Here is a 19,591-nt window from a genome sequence, read left to right as displayed (position 1 = left end):
TTTAACTTTTTCTGTTAAAATTGCTCGACGCATTTTATCACATTACAATAAGTCATGACAACTTAACAAAATATTTACAAAATATCTATTTTATATAATGGGTACTTTGTTCAAAAAAATAAAAATAAAAAATGTCCAAAATATTGTACTAATAGGTGTGCGTAGTTAAGAGGCAAAAAAAAAAAATTCAGAATATAGGTGTAAATGGCTACTTAAATCTGGCGACATTGGATGCGCTTAACGGAAAAATTTTTAACATCCCTTGATTGTTTAGAGTGAACGGAATACCTGCTATCAATGAGAGGTCGGCCATTGTTCTTCCAAACCTTCCTTTCCCGTTAAGAGTGTTAAACTGAATCGATTGCGCATTTGTAAAAAATATTTATAATGCGCAAATAGTTTAAATTGTTCAAAAATAACAATGTTTGAATTGTATTTTTTAGTGGCTAAAATTTATAAACTGAAAAATCAAAACATTAAACACCTTTCTTAGATTGTATACAAAATATGTATATTAAATAACTTTTTTGCTAAAATTTTTAAGAAATTTTTTTCAGTTTACGAAGTCATACTTCCATGGAAAATTGAGTTACTAAACTAATAAATCGTGGGTTCTGACTATAAGTAAACTTGATTTTAAAAAACTTACAATAAACTTTATCTTTGTAAAATAGTGACATGTTGGATTAAAGTGTCAAATTTTATTAAGTCCTTAATCAGTAGGATCGTTTGAGAAGAGGGTAGCTGATATTGATTTCTATCATCTTTAAATAAAGATTCATTATCTGCCAAATATTTTCTTTGCGATTGAATTTATATAAAGCAATTTTTAACTTCGTTTTGTTAAACACTTTTCTTTCACTGATAAGTACTCTATTTCGACAATGTTTTCCGTGCGACAAATAGTGATTTCACTGAAAATCATGTAGAAAGAGACAATGTGTAGTGCGGATTGTCTGTCTTTTACACATTCGAGTGGCAAAATATTCACATCGTGCGTATTTAATCCAGTATAGTGTGCAATTGACAATTTATTATTCTTTTTGGCGGTTGTAAAATATCGGAAAATTAAATGGATTCAAACAAATATTTTAATGTATTCTTCAATCGCATATAAGCAAGGTCAATACTAAAATGTATGTTCATAGCACAGTTCATAGATAATTTAACGTATAATGTGTGAATTAAAATGGAATTTAAAGAATTTTAAATTGAAAATCAATTTAATGTCAGTACTGAAGACCTTAATTTGACGACTTTTTAATAATATCTAATACCTAAACCTATTCAACGAGAAACAAATTAAACAAATACTAATCTATAGCAATTTCTTTTTGACAATTAACGTACAAATAAAAAAATTTTTGTTTTTTTACAATTTTAAATTATAAAACATATTCATTTTACAATGCAGGTTTCAAGTAATGTAAGGCCGTGGATAAAGAAACGAATTAGTATGTTCAAATGCTTTCAAATGTTACCAGGGATTTAGAAGCTTTGAGCAACTAACAAAGTATTTTAGGGGGGGGGGGGAGTGGCGTAATTTGTCCAAACGATAAGTATAGTTGCGAAATATCTCTGTCTCGAGCCTTTCGAATTCGTTTCTTTATCCACGGCCTTAACATAAAATATTATAATTATATAAATTTATAATTAAAGGCAATAAATGAGGCATTTTTAATCTCAATTTTTTTTCATAGACAGTAGTTATTTAGAAAATATCTAAAATCAAAATACTGATTCACAAAAATAAACAAATATACAAACAAAATTAAATATATCATTAACGGTGAGCATTTATAATCACATCACAGGTAATTGCAGTCATAAAAAGATGCCTTTCCCCTGTTCGGTATATCGGCATAATCTCGTTTTCCTGGTGCACATAATCGTGTTGAATAATCGGTATCGCGTTTTCTGAATAAAAAAATGTTGTATTTAAGTTAAAAAATATTTAAAAATTATGTTGAAGGCAAATAGGTAACTTTTAGAAGTTTTAAGTCCGCCAATTAGGGAATTTGAGGACCTCAAATACCTAAAAAATTATTTACATCCAAAATGAATGGATATAACTTCTCTAAGGCATGTATTTTGAACAAATAACTGTTCTGAACAAAAGTTTGGAACAAATTAATACTTCAATACAATCAACTGGATAAGAGGACCTTAGTTTTGTGTTTTCGAACCTTGGAATCTCGAATCTACCATTATCTTTACCCTACATTGCGGCCAAACGTGGAAAAACTGTGAAAGTTAAGGAATAGTTCATGAAAAGTATCGTACTTACCCTCGTGAAGGCATTTCCATTTCATCGACAAGAATACTTTTTACGTAAAGATGGTCATTACACCAAAACAAACATAACGAGCGTGGTTCAAGCACATTCATGTCGTATTCCCAATTCACAATGACCTAAATGAAAATTTCATTCTATTATTAAATTAACTTTTTTCAGAAAACTACATCTAGTAAATTTTAAGTAAATGATTCGAATTGTTGATATTCAAAGAAACTCTTTGAGAACGCTGAGCTCTCTAATAGCTAACTATTTTATTGGCCATTCAGTAAAAATTATTTCTCATCGAGTGAGTATGAATGCAGCCATAATCTAATTCAAATCTATAATAGTTTTTACTTTAACCACTAGATGTCATAATTAAAATGGTCAGTGAATTATAGGTTTTTCTATTTTGCCAATAAACGTACTCACTTTTCGAATTTTTCCTCCTAAATCCGCCGGATGTGTGACAACAATTGAATGTGTAGTACCATGTTCTAACTTTGCAGACCCAGTATTGGTTAAATCTAAATCATGTATAATTCCTGCATCACCATATAAATTCACTTTTAATGAACCTTGTACCCAATTTTCAGCTGTTGATGGTCGAGCCAATTGAATACTAATCCGATAATGACGTCGACAAAATGGAAATTCACGACCTGTCATTAAATAATATTTAACACCGACCATAGGTTCGCGTGGAGGTGTTACCTCATTTTCATCACTTTCTAAGCCTCGACCTAGTGATGTATCTGCATGATAACCCATAATTGCACATCCTCCCGAACGACAGCTGAAGCATTTACCTGCTATGAAATGCATGTAATTCGGACATTGATGTCCAATATATGGGCACTGACTATTTATACTATCTGTGAATAGTTTGATTGCGCGAATATGATTACAAGCGATTAGAACACGAGAAGCTTCTTCGAGACCATCTCTGTAAATATAATATTACGTGTTAAAATTTCTTCTCTTGCCCTGTTAGCGTATAATATATCGGTACTTAGTCCGAAAAATTGTTCGGGTATCTGATCCTGACCCAACTAACAAGAAATGTGTTTTACAGGAACCTTGGCTCAGGATCGGAGCTCCGATCTATTTTTTGAACTAAGGACGAGCCTTTAATGTTTATACTTTATTAATGTAAGAGGAACCATTGGTGCTTGAGAAATATCACATCCAGGCTGTTCTTTACCATTATTTGGATAGAAGTCTACATGACCACATGGCTGTGACATTCCATAACCAGGAATGAAATTACCACCTAAAATAAATAAATTCTTTCCATCTGTGTGAATAACATCAACGAAATCAGCGTCACTTGGATCTAATCGAACATGGGATGGCATTCCCTATAAAATTAAACATTTATTTTCTGATAATTAATAACTAAATATTTTATTAGATTATGCTTAAAATTTAGGTTTGAGAAATTGGTTTTTGGGGTTTGGCTTTAATATGTCGAAATTTTTAGTTGAAAGCTAAATTGTAATTTCAATTTAATTTATGGTTGAAAAATAGCATTTCTATAGAAACAAAAATCAATGTTACTTTATTATAGTTTAAATTTTAAGCAACGGATGTCGTGCTAGTAGCAAGATCAAGGTTCGAACACCGGACTTTTGGTTATTACATAAACAAACAAAAAATAATCGAACATTTTCAAAAGAATTAGAAAGTTGACTCTTAGATCTTTAATCATAGGTGTACCGAGGGAAAAGCAGGCCAAGGCAGCTGCCTCCACCTGGTGGTTTAAACCAGGATTTTCCAAGGATTTAGTTGATAAAGTTTGTGTTTGTGCCTAAATACTATTAAATTTATGAAATTTTTAAACTAATAATTTTTAATTAGCTTGGTCACCTTGAGCCAAAGGCTGAGTATGCCCATGTTGTTAATCTTAAAATATCCTAATATTTTGTGACGGTTAATTCCTAAACCATTTCATGGATTTTTTGGATAGATCCTCAAAATAAACACCAACAAAGAATGTTTGTGGTTTACTGATGCAAAAGCCGATTTAGGTGGCACTTTCTCCAGATATTAAGCACTTCATGTTTCGTAGCGCAAATTGAGTTTTGCAATTAACTTTCCACAACCATTGTTGAGCGCAATATCCAAAACTCTAGTGTTCGAATGTAATTTTTTTATAATTTCATTGGAATTTATAAATCTTCTCAATATTTTCATATCAGTCTAAGTATTTTCATTGGTATAAGTCTATAATTGTAAAGTATTATGGTTTTGTCGGTATCATGTTCAAAGATCCAGTATTCGAATCCTGGAATTTAACAAAAATTTATTTTAACTTCGTAATTGATATTCCTAGTTGATTAGAGATTTTAATAAGTTAATAAGTTAGCATAATCACTTAATTATATGGATTTCTTTAGTCTTATCTGAAAACAGTCTTAGAGTTCGAAAGGTTCACAGTCTCACTAATAAAGGTTAATATTTTTGCAGAAACGTTGCTGTCACCTCGAACGTTGTCCAATTATATTTAGTCGTAAGAGTATACCTATAAAAATCAAAATAAATTATTTGTAAAAATTTGTTTTGTCGTCGGCAAAAATTTGGTATAACGTTGGAAGTACTTGGTTCAATACTTTCTCGAAAATATTCTTTTCTAAAAATGCGCCATAAGCGTTATTTTAAACTACTGAATACTGGTACGAACTTTTGAGGGAAGTTAATCTGAACTTTTCTTTAGTTGTTATTATAGCTAAAAATTATAGAGGAACGGAAGTCAAAACGAACTCAGATCAACCAAATTTGTAATTTACTGCGATCTTCATTGAAGTAATAAGTAGCATTTTAGTAAAATAAAGAATTTTTTGCTCTGTCAATTTTAAAACAAACAAGTAATTTATGTCTCTAAATGTTCTAGAAGAAATGTGGTATATTATAATTGTTTTCAAGGCAGTACGATACGCCGTTATAGTACCCTAAAAAGGATGATGTAGGTACACTAATTGCAAAATTTTTACGTAATTTATTAACTCAAGTACACATTTCAAAAATTTTAAATATATTACCGAATTCCAATTCCATAAATGTAATCGATGTATACTATCAAAATATCTTTTTGAATTTTTTTTACAGTTACGAAATATCTGTACATTTTTATTATTCAAAGCATAATAATAAATAGTGGTATTGTGTATTATTTGGATTTATAATGTATCGGTCATGGTCGTTTTTACACGTTTCAATTACTTTTTAAAAAAAAATAATATTTACTTATTTATTTAATATTTTGTTTCAATCCAATAACTGAATTAGTTGTAAATAATTAGAAAGATAAATAATAAAATAAAAAAATAAATAAAAAGAATTTTTCAATTAAAAAATCAAGGTTTCTTCTTAAAGTATTTCTAGTTACGCAATCTTTCAATAGCTCAATAATTAAGAGTTATTTATGTTCATTCGGGTCTTCAATTATTGAAAAAATGGGAATTTTCTTTGGGATGTGCAAATATTCTATATCGTGGGTTTTAGGAACTGACCTGAAAATAAGGTTCGGCTGGATCCAAACCAGTAATTCGCCCTAAACCTTTTATCAAACTTCCAGCGTATCCAGATGTATGTGCACCCAATGAATGCCCAATTAAATGTACACTTTTTGGCATTAATCCATATTTTTTCTGAAAAATCAAATTTTTTTTATTAGTAATTTTTTATGTTATATGACTTATGTAACTAATTTTCGACAATTATCTAGGACAACAGAATATCTGGAGTGGGGGATGAGATAATCTAAAATTAGAATTTATGGCTTGTAGAATGTTTTACATGAGAGAGACATTCTATATTCTAGTGGTGTTGTGAATATTGCGAAACAGTCTCGAAAAACGAAAAAAAGTCTGTACTTTCGAAATTACTTTCAATTTTGTTTGAATTTTGTTTGCTTGTACTTTCGAAATTTTCGAAACCCAAAAAATGGCGGCTAAAAAGCCGCCTTAGCCGCTATAATAGTGTTAGTTTCTTAAACTTTTCTAATTTATAATAAAATAATGCACTCAACAAATAAAAGCACTCAACCCTTTCTATACATGGTATTTCAACAATTAACTCAGTTTCTCGTTTACTAAGTATTTATTGGTAGATATATTGTTAAGACATTTAAAATGTTGAGAAGGTAAAGTGGGAAAAGACGCACCTGTACCTCAAATCGAGCAACGTGTTGTACCATGGATGCAAGATAATAGATACGTACTTAATTTTTCAAATATTTTCTATTTTGTATGTATCAGAGAATTAATAGCTACAGTTGAAGAAAATATTTTTAGTTATTAAATATTGATTTTTTTCTGGTTATTGCAAGGGATCTTGCTCGACCGGAGCGCATGTTAATAAATGTTTGTTTGTATTATTCATTCCACAGGATTTAACTAAGCTAAAAGAATTCCCTCTTAAAAATGATTAAAAATAAAAGTGTATCTTGTTGAGAAAGGTCTTTTTTTTAAATACACGATTCAAAAACAAAAACCTTCATGATTTCTATAGCAAGCATGCACCTACACTTTCACTAATTTAAAAAATAATAGGTACCTTAGGTGTAGATACTAACAAATTGAATAGCAATATTTGTACACACAACAAATTAAAATCGTGATTCACATATTAAAAAAACCGTATTTTTGTTCTTTTAACTTCGATGTTAGTACCTACACTAAAGTGTTAGTAGAAAATCATAATGCTATTATAGTGTAAAAGCAGATGATACATATTTTTTATGAAATTTTATTGATTGATATATACGCCTATGATAGCTTGCCTTTCGAAAAGTGCTCATGGGCTATTTTTAATCAAGTTATTTTAATCAATCATTTTTTAATAGTTTTTTGCAGGCAAGCCTTTATCAATATTAATAATTTATTTACGAAAATAATGATTTAATTGTGCAGAAAATAAATTTATTAAAATTAATTTATTGAAAAATAGCCATGAAAACTTTTCGATATACAAGCTCGTGTTTATCAATTAATAAAATTTCATAAAAAATATGTCTCATCTGGTTATCAGATGGGTGAAGGTCGACTTTACACCATCTCTTAATCTTAGACGATAATAAGACCATCTTTTTCTACTTACACTTAATGTAAATAGTGTATACACTATTGTATAAAAAGAACATGCTGGTAGAGACTCCATATAGTATTCTTTATTGGGTACTTATTGAAATCAATAATAATTTCCAAATCAATCAATAATAATAATTGAGTATTGTTATTTGCAATATCATATATAGATAAATAATAATAATTGATTACAATAATTATTAACTTTTTATATTTTATGAATATGATTATTTGAATAACGTAAAATTAACCTTCGTCATACTAATTAAAGCAAATGGCTTTAAAAAAAAGATATCCAGTCTATGGTCTTACGAAATGTGTGTGAAGACATACATGATTAGAGTCGGATTAACCAAAGAGCATAGGATAGAGGAGAAGCAGCCCATATGAGCTAATGTAAAATCGTAGTATACGAGTTTCAGCGCCTCTACCGAGTCAGGCTTTCAAACTTAATAGTTAATAGTCACCCCCGCAAAGTAGTTAAACTTAATAGCCATACCCGCAAAGGCCTACAAACTTAATAGTTGATCGCCTCAGACTCCAGATGTCACTTATAATTATACTTCTGCTTCTTGTCTATCCTATAGTCTTTGGGATTAACCAATAGTAGCTGTTTTGTTCAACGTCCTTATTTTGGATATACACAAAAGAAAACGCGACACTTTTTGTTTCGATAAAATTAACAGGTTGGCTGATAAGTCCCCGGTCTGACACATAGATGGCGTCGCTAGTATTAAATGCATATTATTTTTATATAGTACCAACCTTCAAATGATTCGTGTCAAAATTTGACGTCTGTAAGTCAATTAGTTTGTGAGATAGAGCGTCTTTTGTGAAGCAACTTTTGTTATTGTGAAAAAAATGGAAAAAATGGAATTTCGTGTTTTGATAAAATACTGTTTTCTGAAGGGAAAAAATACAGAGTCCGGAAACTCATTATCAAGCCAAGTTTTTGCTTCCACTGTATTTTTTCCCTTCAGAAAACAGTATTTTATCAAAACACGAAATTCCTTTTTTTCCATTTTTTTCACAATAACAAAAGTTGCTTCACAAAAGACGCTCTATCTCACAAACTAATTGACTTACAGACGTCAAATTTTGACACGAATCATTTGAAGGTTGGTACTATATAAAAATAATATGCATTTAATACTAGCGACGCCATCTATGTGTCAGACCGGGGACTTATCAGCCAACCTATTATACAATAATTTCAGGCATGTAAGTTTGAAACCTTGGCTATTTTGAACTCCCCTAGGGTTCATTTTAAAGATTAATAAAATTAATTTTAAAATGTGTTCCGATATATTCTAAAACTTGAAAAGTTGTTATGGCATCAAAAATTCATGATTGTTCGTAAAAGGAAAAAAATTCAAGTTTTGTTCGTATATCGTGTATTAGATATATTATTTTTCGGTGTCAAGCTTTGAACGATATTGTGAGCGGTGATTAAATATACCCTTAAATTCAAATATCTCAAAAAATCTTCGATAAATGCAAAATATGAAAAAGTTTTTGCATCTTTTGGAGATTTGTATCTCATCTTATGTTCATTGAGTATAAAAGTTATTAGAAAATTATTCTCCTTCGAATTATACGTGATTTTTATCAAAATTGAACAACAAATAACCAACCAACTTAACTACCCTTGTAACTCACCTGTAAAAACTTAATTAAATGTGCAATTTCCATCCCAACTACCCTTGTATTTGCGGTTGCTTGTGTGTATAATGGTAAACTTCCTCCAGCCCAATCGACAACGATTACATTAACATCATCCGCTTTTAGCAATTCAGTTCGCATTTCTCCAATCTGTAACATATAAAAAAAAAATAATTTAAAAAAAAAGCACGTTTGGAAAAAGGAATGAAGTTAAAGTAGTCTTACTCAAAGAGAGAGATATAAAAAATCGAAAAAATTAATCTAGTCATTATGATAATAAAGTGCATCTACTTTATTGGGAAAATCACTTATGACGTCAAGCAGCCAATATGGCACTCATAAACAGACTTAAATGTTAAATATTTTAAATCGTGTTCTATAGAATGGCTAGACCATTAAAAGAGCAGCCAAATTTTTTATCATTTATGTCTGATGCATAATTGTTGTACATTACTATGGTTTTTAATACCCATCTATTTATTCAACGCCTGTTGAAACCCCTATTTAGGCAGTTATCTTAGTTTTATTTACAGGAACCGATTTTCGTATGGCAAAATGATTTTGTCCTTAATCAACAAAATGCTATTAAGCTTGCACTGCAGTAAAGAAGCGTGCTATATTAAGATAAATCAATAAATTTAAACTGGTGGATGCATCTTTAAATGGTACCACTGGTTTTTAATCACTTTTTTTTTATACCATGTATATGAAATATACCAAGGTATACTAAGTTTAGTCCCAAGTTTGTAACGCTTGAAAATATTGATGCTAAGCAAAAAATTTTGGAATAGGTGTTCATAAAATCACCTAATTAGTCCATTTCCGGTTGTCTGTCTGTCTGTCGTCTGTCTGCCCGTCTGTCATCACGATTACTCAAAAACGAAAAGAGATATCAAGATGAAATTTTTATAGCGTACTGAGGACGTAAAAAGTGAGGTCAAGTTCGTAAATGGGCAACATAGGTCAATTGGGTCTTGGGTCCGTAGGTCTCATCTTGTAAACCGTTAGAGATAGAACAAATGTAAAAAATATTCCTTATAAAAAAATAATTAACTTTTGTTTGAAACATTTTTTCGCTAATATCACTGTTTAGACGTGAATGCGCAAATTAGTCGTAAATTGTATAGTATGTAATTATGGGAATATCAGTTATGTATGTGTGAGGTGTATGTATGTGTAATGTGATAGAGTCATCAACACTGCCTATGCATGGTATTTCAACAATTAATTCAGTCAATTGATTGTTTTCACTTGTTTTTGTATTAAATTGTAAATTTAAACTAGTGTTTTCATTAAAATTAACTGTACCTAAGTTGCATGTATTTAAACATGAAAAAGATTTACAGATTATGTAGAAGATAAACAAATCTGTAAGGTATATGGTTATGTATTTAAATAGTGAAAGTGGCGTTTATGATATTAATTTTTATTATAGATCATACTAATTATAAACTATTTATCTCCAATGTTAAAGTAGTCTTGTATACATACACATAATATATTAATTATTACATAAAGAAGATCGCACGACAAGATTTATATACAGGGTGACACATCTAAAAAGTTCTTTAGTGTTTAGTTTCCATAGTGAGAGTCAATGCTAACTTTTAGAACTATAGAAAACATAAAAAACTTAAGGAAATTCAATATATTTCTAGAATCGATACGAATGTTTGACCTTTTTAATCGATTTCAAAACGGAAGAGTTTGTATGTTCGATTGTATATATCTATACATATATATTTTTTAAGTGTGTTCACCGATTTCTCACAAAATTGTGGGCTGATTTTAAAAAATTGTTTGAAATTATTTACTCTCCAGGTGGTCCCATAATTGTTTCATCAAAATCGGTTCAGTAATTTTCATCACATGGACCGTTTACTATAAATCTTACAAAGTTAGAATTAATTTAAGGTAGTTAGTTCTAACTGAAATGTAATTTCAAAATTTTGCTTATGTGCTTTGCATTTGTGAGACTACACCTAGATTCGTTCTGAATTGATTATTGCATCCAAACATAAGATGTCAGACTTTCTTTTGACATCCTCTCTCACTTATTTGATGTATATCAAATAAAATTAATGCAGGTACGAATACATGCGATCCTAGCTTAAAAATATGGTGGTGGCGCCGTGAAAAATATATGCCAAACAACAAGTTTTTATTTTAATAATACCAAATAAAAGATTAAATATTGTGCAACAACTGCGAAAATTCTTAAGTATTCACACGAGAAGATATTTGAAATAATAGCGAAGTGAATCGTTTGTTTAAGATATAACACGCACGAGTTTCACACGCTTTTTTTTTACGAAAAGTGAAGTAGTTCGGTTTTCATGCAATGATGACTAGCAGCCAATTATCTTTTGAGTGTATTTGTCGCACAAAAATGGTAATGTGAGTGTTGCAAGTAAATTTGGCAGTCGTAATGAAAATTTACAATTTAAAACCGTCATAAATCGTTTCTAAATCGCAAAGTACAAATTGAATTATTTCTAAATAAAACATATTTTTCTATTTTTTGATCAGTTTTAAGCAAGAAAAATTCTTGAAAAATTAAAAATGCAATATTTGATTTAAAAAAAAAAAGTGTTATTTTTTCAACCTCTGAGGGAATTCGTTTTACTAACGCTGCTCCTGAGCTACCAATTTTTATATTTTATAAAAATAATTTTGTTTTATTGCATGTTTATCGTGTGCGCCTAACATCATTTTTTCATCTTAACGTTTAAAAATACCTACTTGTACCTATCTATTTCTACATTCATACATAGACAGATGATAGGACACTCTGTATACGAATAATATTAATTTTGTATGAATGTAGTAAGATATGAATAAACAATTAATAAAAAAAAGATTTAAGATTAAATTAGTTCATTTCCTGATTTTAATTTTACTACTCTCTACATGAATCTAGGTTTTACAATATTTTATTCTTTCATCATAAATTAATGATGTTGTAGTTTTTTTTTAAAAATATTTTTACGCCTTCAACCGTGTCATTTATAACTAATTGTTTTTATAAAAATAAGAAATATATGGTTTTGGTCAATGCGAATACCAGCGTTTTAAGGACGTTCCCAAAAAATCACGTTTTCTTAGGATCGTTTTTAAATCGTGTATATATGCATTCTCATTAGGGCCATTTATAAATTTATATAAATTTTTTAATACCTATTACGGAGTTAAAATTGATTTGAGGAAGTTTGCGTTTTTAACATATACATCCTAAATTGAAGTGTTTTTAAAGGTATGTTTCATTATGTAAGAAGGCTAATTTTCTGAAGATTCTGAAGTGATTTTCTTTAAATTTTTAGGCGTCAATAATTCAAAAACTGTATATATCGAAAAATTGTATTCTTAATTTTCGTCTAATTTTTCGTCTATTTAAAATATTTGGTACACTTTTTTTTTGAGAACGTTATAAAGCTTGATGATTTTAACAAATTTATCATATCCACAAATTAAAAAGTTGATATTGCCGGGAATTGTAGACTCTAACACAATTAAGCCAAAAGAATAGGTTGTGTCAAACTTATATTTTCTTTCCTAAGCTTAGTGGCCTAGGAAAATACTTGTAAACAGATAATTATTGGAAAGCTATTAATTTAACTTTGTTTTGTTCTTTATTTTTGAAAGATTCCCGATTTTTTGTGAATACATCGTGTTTAGAATTTTCTAGGATCATCCTAATATCTTTTTTCATAAAAAATGAGGTCAAAAACTTAAATGAAAAACTATATTTTTTATTATAACATATGCGAATTTTCGAAATTTAAATAATTATTTTATGATAAAATGAATAAAACAATGACACCAGCTTTTTTATGTGAGCCTCATGATTTCGCCGTTTGCGAAATATAAGTAAAGGTGGAATCTTTTTAAAAAATCATTCTGTATAAAGTTAAAATTATATGAATTTTATAAATGGGTAGAAGTCAATAGTGCTTGTCGTAAATCTAGATATTATTCAAATGTTAGAAATTTAAATCACTTTAGCTAATGGCTATGACTAAAATAATTATGTCACAAAAATTTTTAGTATTCAAATCACACACGTCATACAGGTAAAAATTATTTTAAAGCAAGTGAAAACAAACAATTGACTGAGTTAATTGTTGAAATATCATGCAAAGATAGTGTTGATTACTCTATCACATTACACATATATACATGTCACTCATATTTCAGCTTGATATATTTTTTCGTTTTTGAGTTATCGTGTTGGCAGATAGACTGACAGACGGACAGACAGACAGACGGACAGACAGACAGACGGACAGACAACCAAAAATGGACTAATTAGGTGCTTTTATAAACATCTATACCAAAATTTTGTTCATAGCATCAATATTTTTAAGCGTTACAAACTTGGGGCTAAACTTAGTATACCTTGCATATTACATATATGCATGGTATAAAAAACAAATAGACAAAAATTACAAATGTCATAATGTTTTATGAGAAATTACTCATAGACAGAATGCCTTAAGAGTTATTGACAGACTTATTTTTGTATACAAAAAGGCAATATTCTCCTTAATTGATTAGATAATCTATATTACAAAATTTTGTGAAAGAATTTTAATATTTTTTTTTAAAGGGTATAAAATTTTTTAAGTGTTTGTTTATATTTTAAAATTTAAAAAAAAAAAAATTATATAATTAGTTGTAAATATGACTGACCTAAAAATTTTGCATTTAAAAAAAAATTTTATTTTAAATTTAATTTAAGTAATCATCGTGTTAATTTATTTAACGTACCATGAAATTACGAGTAGTGGAGATTTATTTATTCACTACCGTCAAAATTTAACTAGATAAAAATCTAAAAATTGTTATATGTGCATATTGTTATATGTAGGTACATACATAAAACGAAGTTCGAAAACCAAAACCTCGACTTTAACAAGATCATGCTCTTAAAAGTATGAAAACAAGAAAATATTTTGAAATTTTTATATCTGATTATATCTTTTATATCTGAAATTGTTATGCTCAGTAAAATCGTCATTACAGTCGGGGGACCTCTTTTCGGTCCTGAGGAACCTCTTTTCGGTCCTGAGGAAAACTGTTTAATCTTAGGGGTCCCCCGGTTGTAATGACCTTTTTAATTGATGATGACAATTTCACATGAAAATATTTTCTTGTTTTCATACTTTTAAGAGCACAATTTTGTTGGAGTCGGGGTTTTAGTTTTCGAACTTTATTTTATTTAAACCATCTTGGGGTTATATTTCGTGAGAATGTATATCAACAATATTTGAAAAGTGCTATCATAGCTTTATGTCTTCTAGCGGACGCCGTATTAAATTTAATGTGCTGGTACATAGCCTTTAACCAGCGGGCGATCAAGACGCTTCTAACGATACCTCATTTGTCAAATTATGATTAGTAGTTTAGAAGCTAGGTTCAAACAGATAAACATACATACATATGGGTCAAACACATAGCCCTCGCCATTGTATAGTCGGGTAAAACAAAGAGAAAATTGACTTTTTGGGAAAGATCTTGCGTTTAATTCTCATAGATTTTTATTGTGTAGCTGTAGTAAATAGCAAATATCGTGAGAAACGCACATTTTTTAGAAAATTTCAAAAAAATACAGAAAAGTTAGATAGATAGAGGATAGTAATAACCATAATCGTACTTCATAACTTTAAGTGCGTCAGCTTGATTTATTTTTAAAAAATTTTTTCATAAAAACTATTGAATATTTGTAATCAATGTCCTAAAATTAAATTAATTATTCAGTCATTTAAAAAAAAAATTTTATGTTAATTGAATATCTTGTAAAATCAGAAATCATATTTATTAAAGAGTGAAAAGACCTGCAGATGTATTTTAAAGTTATAACAATTATCAACTTACCCAGCTCGATAAAGATGTATCGATAAAACCATGTATAATAAATTTAGATAGCTTCGAACCATCAAAATTTGATTTATCAATACTATCTTCAGTTGCTTTAATTAATTGTCCATCCAATGGATTCTGTCTTGTATACAGGAAAAATTTTGTATTAATAACTTCACGTGGTAATGGAAACATATTAAATGGACGATAGATGATATGATACCAACTGCGGGTAATATTTAAACATCCTAGGTCCCCGTAGCATCGAGTTTCATTTTCAACTGAAAGGAGAAAAAAAATTATATCTTATTAGATAATTAAAATGTAAAACTATAAGTTCATTATACTTGTCAAAAAAATTACAGTAAATTGGAAGCAAATTAATGTAGTTTGTGCAGTTTATAGACAATTTCATAAACAAAATGTCATATTTACGAGCATTAATTGTGACAAGAGTCATAATACTTAGACATAGTGTGTATACATATACATATACTCTACACACGCACACAACTGCCCTGCCTATATATAAATTTCTTTTTTCATCTTTTCAGCAAATCGATATATGATGATATTCATTTCAAATTTTTCCTAGTTTTTATTTTATAAATAATTGCAATTACCCGTCCGCTTCGCTGGACGATTACTTTTTATTATGAAACCAAATTATTTTGTTTTTAAAAGAGAAATATTAATTAAGAAATATATTAATACCCGTAGAGGGCGGGTAACTACCATCTTTATTAATTATAGCCTATGTTTTAATCCATTCAGTAGTTTTCCAAATCATCCAGCGAAGCGGGCGGGTAACTGCTATCGCGTGATGTTATATCACCTATAACCTTCCTCGATAAAAGATCTATCCAATACTAAAAAAATTTTCAGTTCGAATCAGTAGTTCATAAGATTAGCACAAACAAATTCTTCAGCTTTATAATAAAATTGATTAAAAAATTATTTTTTTTGACAATTAAATACATCTTAGAATATAACACTATATTTTAACTTTACCAAATTCCTAAGAAAAGGGAGTTTATGGCCAAACTACCTTAAATAGTAAATAGAAAAGTGAAGGTTTGACATTTTTATTATTTATTTATTAGAATTGCAAATAAAAAACAAGTGAAAACAAACAATTGACTGAGTTAATTGTTGAAATACCATGCATAGTCAGTGTTGATTTCTTTATCACATTACACATACAAACATGTGACACACACATAACTAATAATCAAGTATAGTACATATTATAAAATTTTCGCCTAATTGGCGCCCTCACAGGTAAACAGTGATATTTACGAAAAAATGTTTCAAACAAAAGTTGTTTAATTTTTGTTAAGGAACATTTTTTACATTTAAACTTTTGTTCTATCTCTAACGGTTTACAAGATGGGTCCTACGGATCCAAGACCCAATTGACCTATGATGCTCATTTACGAACTTGACTTTTGAGTTATCGTGTCCACAGACGGACGGACAACCGGAAATGGACTAATTAGGTGATTTTATGAACACCTATGACAAAATTTTTTTCCTAGCATCATTATTTTTAAGCGTTACAAACTTGGGACTAAACTTAATATACTATGTAAATTTCATATATACATGGTATAACAGTTATTAATCAATTTTAAAGATTGTGACACAAGTAAAATCTGGAGCTCCCTGAAAGAAAACTGTTTGCCAGAATTTTCCCAAAAAAAGCTGTTTTTTTTTTGTTAAAAAGCATTTGTAAAATATTGCCTGGGACTGTAGGCAACTGGTTTAAATAAATTATGGCAAATCTCTTTAATTATTGTTAATATTCAAAATCTACTTAAAATTAAAGTTAAATTAAGATACTTAAAAATTAATGTCAATGTCAATTACAGAATTTGTTTTTTATCTTTAATTAAATTTTAATTTATGTAAAATAATTTTGTAATAACTTTAATTAATAAAAAAATAATATAATAAACTGGACACTTACAAGGTAACCATGGAATATTGACTTCAATACGATCTGAACGGGCCCATTCAAATGGATCCAAAATACCAGCATTGACCTTATCAAATTGTTGTATAATTAATGGTAAAATTAATATTGTGCAGTAGTAAACCGTCACCAACAGTTTTGCGGTGAGGTGTCGCCCCATGACAAAACATAGACAATCATACAATCACTGTAACAAAAAGAAAAAAAAAAAACGTTACAAAATGAGAAATCGAGTTATATTCTTTGAACACATTAAATCTTCTAAAGATCAGGTTTTTTTTTTTTTTTTTAATAGCGAATACATTTTTTTTGAGACCTTATGAGGCTACGATGAAGCGAATTCAAAGATTCGATCGAGTGTTAAATTAATTATGGAATTCGAGTTTGCGAATTTTTTGCCTGCTATATCTTTTAAGAGAAAACTGTTGACGGAGCAATAGTTGAAAAAATATCAGGAATATTGCAGCAGTCGAAAGCTGTGGAAAAAGTTTTTTTTTACAATTGCACTTCATTTTTTAACGCTTTCAACATTTGCAAACTCTCTGCTTTGTTATTGACTGTAAAATTTATCGGAAAATAATTAGAAAAGATAATTTCTACAATAAATTCGATCTTTTGTGTCGCGATTAAAGCCGAAATTATTTGTTTTTAACCATAACTTCTAACAAAAGGCAAGTTTTTTCATTTCTGTAAAAGGCATGTAAATCGAATAAAGGAATTTTCGATTCATTCCACAGAGAGACCACAGTTGTAAATTTGAGCAAGTTTCACGGACAAGATATGGAAAGTTCGAAGAATAATAGATCAAGCGCTATGAAATTGGATTATTATTTTTTCGAATTCAAAATTAATATTTGTAAAAAAAAATTGCATTTCGATTTAAAAATAATCTATCTTCGGATTTAATAAATAAAATTAATTTATATATTTACGATTTTCCATCCATATTGTTTGAAAAACATGCAAAAAAAATCACTTCATGTCACGTAAATTAATATTTTTATTTAATGAAATTGAAGATTTTCTAAAAGAAATTTATCACAAATAAATAAAAATTAATTATTAATTTAGTTTTGTGACATTAAACCGGTGTGACTAAATTTTAATCGAGGACTGAAAGTACACACAAGTTGACTTTTCATATAAAATAATAGTTATTATTTATAATATATAGAAAATTTCTAAATTACTGAAGGTATTTTATTCGATATTTAACTACAAAAATAGTAAAAAATTCAAAGCAAATATATTATAAAAATTATAAATTAAAATTTTTAAGAATAAAATTTTATAAGTAATGGATTGCATTTACAACGTAAAAGGTCTGGAGTTCTAGTCGAAATTTTTTTTAGTCAAAACAACGAATATTTCAAATAAAAGAGTTACAAAAACAAAAAATTATAATAATATCTAATAAATTATAACAAAAGCTTTTTTCTAAGACTTTGCTTACTATCGGAATTTCTCTCCTCGTTGTACACAGAACAAAATAAAAATTATTTTTGCATTTCTGATCAAATTTGAAAATAAAAATTGAAATTTTACGTTTCTAAGGCTAAAATTTGTAATAATTGTGATGGGCTGGTGTAGTGCATGGTATATGCATGAAGGAGGTGCCACTCAGCCTCTGAAATTAGAGGAGCTGATAAATGAAATTATCAGTGAAAAGGTGGTAAAACACATAAATGGTATCACAATAGGCTCTATAGCTTAAGTGTGTCCTTCGTAGACAGCCAATATAACCTAACCTAACCTAAGGCTAAAATATATTTTTATTGAGTAAATAATTTTCAATAGGGTTGACGAAGTATGTGAAATCCAATCATGTTAAACAAAATTGCAAACTAGAACCAATTACGATTCGAAAAACTTTGGCGGACTCTTGAATAAATCTAAAGTATGTTTTTTTTTTTTAAATTTGTACAAAACACAAAAATTCGCGTTCAACTTTTCAAAAAATTCATTTTGAAGCCTCTAATATTAAAAAAAAATTTTTTTGATTATATTTATGGTGCATTTATGGAGTTTTACCTACTTTTATGGTTTAAAAAAATACTGATATGGTAATTTAATAAAACTAATAGATGAAATAGACAGAGAAATATATAATTTTATTCCACCTTTAATATATTTCAAACTTTCATTATTAAAAAGATGATTTAATAATATTTATAATAGTGATAATAATTATTATAAAAACTCACGTAATAAATAATTTTTTTATTGTTGTAATTAATATGTATGATGCTGCTTTGCTGATGATGAGTATTTTATTCCATAAATAAATTAATAATTAATTTTTTTTTTCAATAATATTATATTCACACACACTTGTTACACGCAACTTGAAAGATAGAAATTAAAGTAGCAAAGCAAATGATGAAAACTTTCATTTAAATAATCATTTTATAAGGATTCCATTCGTATCCAATATATATATTGATTGATTTACTCACTGAAATTATAATTAATTTTCTTTCTATAAGTGCTTGGAGTATCTTCTATATTTTTATAAAATTTAAGGGGGATTTCTTGTGTGCGTTTACAGCTGGAAAACCACGGAATATAGAAAGTTGGATTTTTTATTTCTTATCTAATAAATCATCATTTATTTTTTCAAAAAAGAGCCACGGGAACATACTGAAATATGAAATATGAAAATTTATCGTAGTTATATTATTTAGCAAAAAATTGCCCTTTTGTAAAAATTTAAAAGGTACATATTATTCC

The 19,591-nt window shown here is 28.5% G+C and overlaps 1 protein-coding gene across 2 annotated transcripts; it reads right to left on the bottom strand.

The window, feature by feature from the left end:
- Nucleotides 1–506: 506 nt before the first annotated feature.
- Nucleotides 507–19,084, bottom strand: LOC123290362 (pancreatic triacylglycerol lipase-like). Of its 2 annotated transcripts, none has more exons than XM_044881766.1 (9): nt 19,066–19,084; nt 16,856–17,048; nt 14,902–15,167; nt 9,025–9,177; nt 5,791–5,928; nt 3,422–3,639; nt 2,711–3,224; nt 2,288–2,412; nt 507–1,917 (listed from the first exon to the last, which is right to left on the bottom strand). In XM_044881766.1, the coding sequence occupies exons 2-9, from the start codon at nt 17,019–17,021 to the stop codon at nt 1,809–1,811; spliced, it is 1,689 nt and encodes a 562-aa protein (XP_044737701.1). In that variant the 5' UTR covers nt 17,022–17,048; nt 19,066–19,084; the 3' UTR covers nt 507–1,808. The 2 variants fall into 2 exon arrangements, with proteins under 2 accessions (XP_044737701.1, XP_044730210.1); XM_044874275.1 differs by lacking the exon at nt 19,066–19,084 and adding an exon at nt 17,794–17,812.
- Between the last annotated feature and the right edge of the window lie 507 nt (nt 19,085–19,591).

This window comes from Chrysoperla carnea, chromosome 1 (genome assembly GCF_905475395.1).
Source record: "Chrysoperla carnea chromosome 1, inChrCarn1.1, whole genome shotgun sequence".
NCBI lineage: Eukaryota > Metazoa > Arthropoda > Insecta > Neuroptera > Chrysopidae > Chrysoperla > Chrysoperla carnea.
This window is presented reverse-complemented; position numbering and strand designations above follow the sequence as displayed.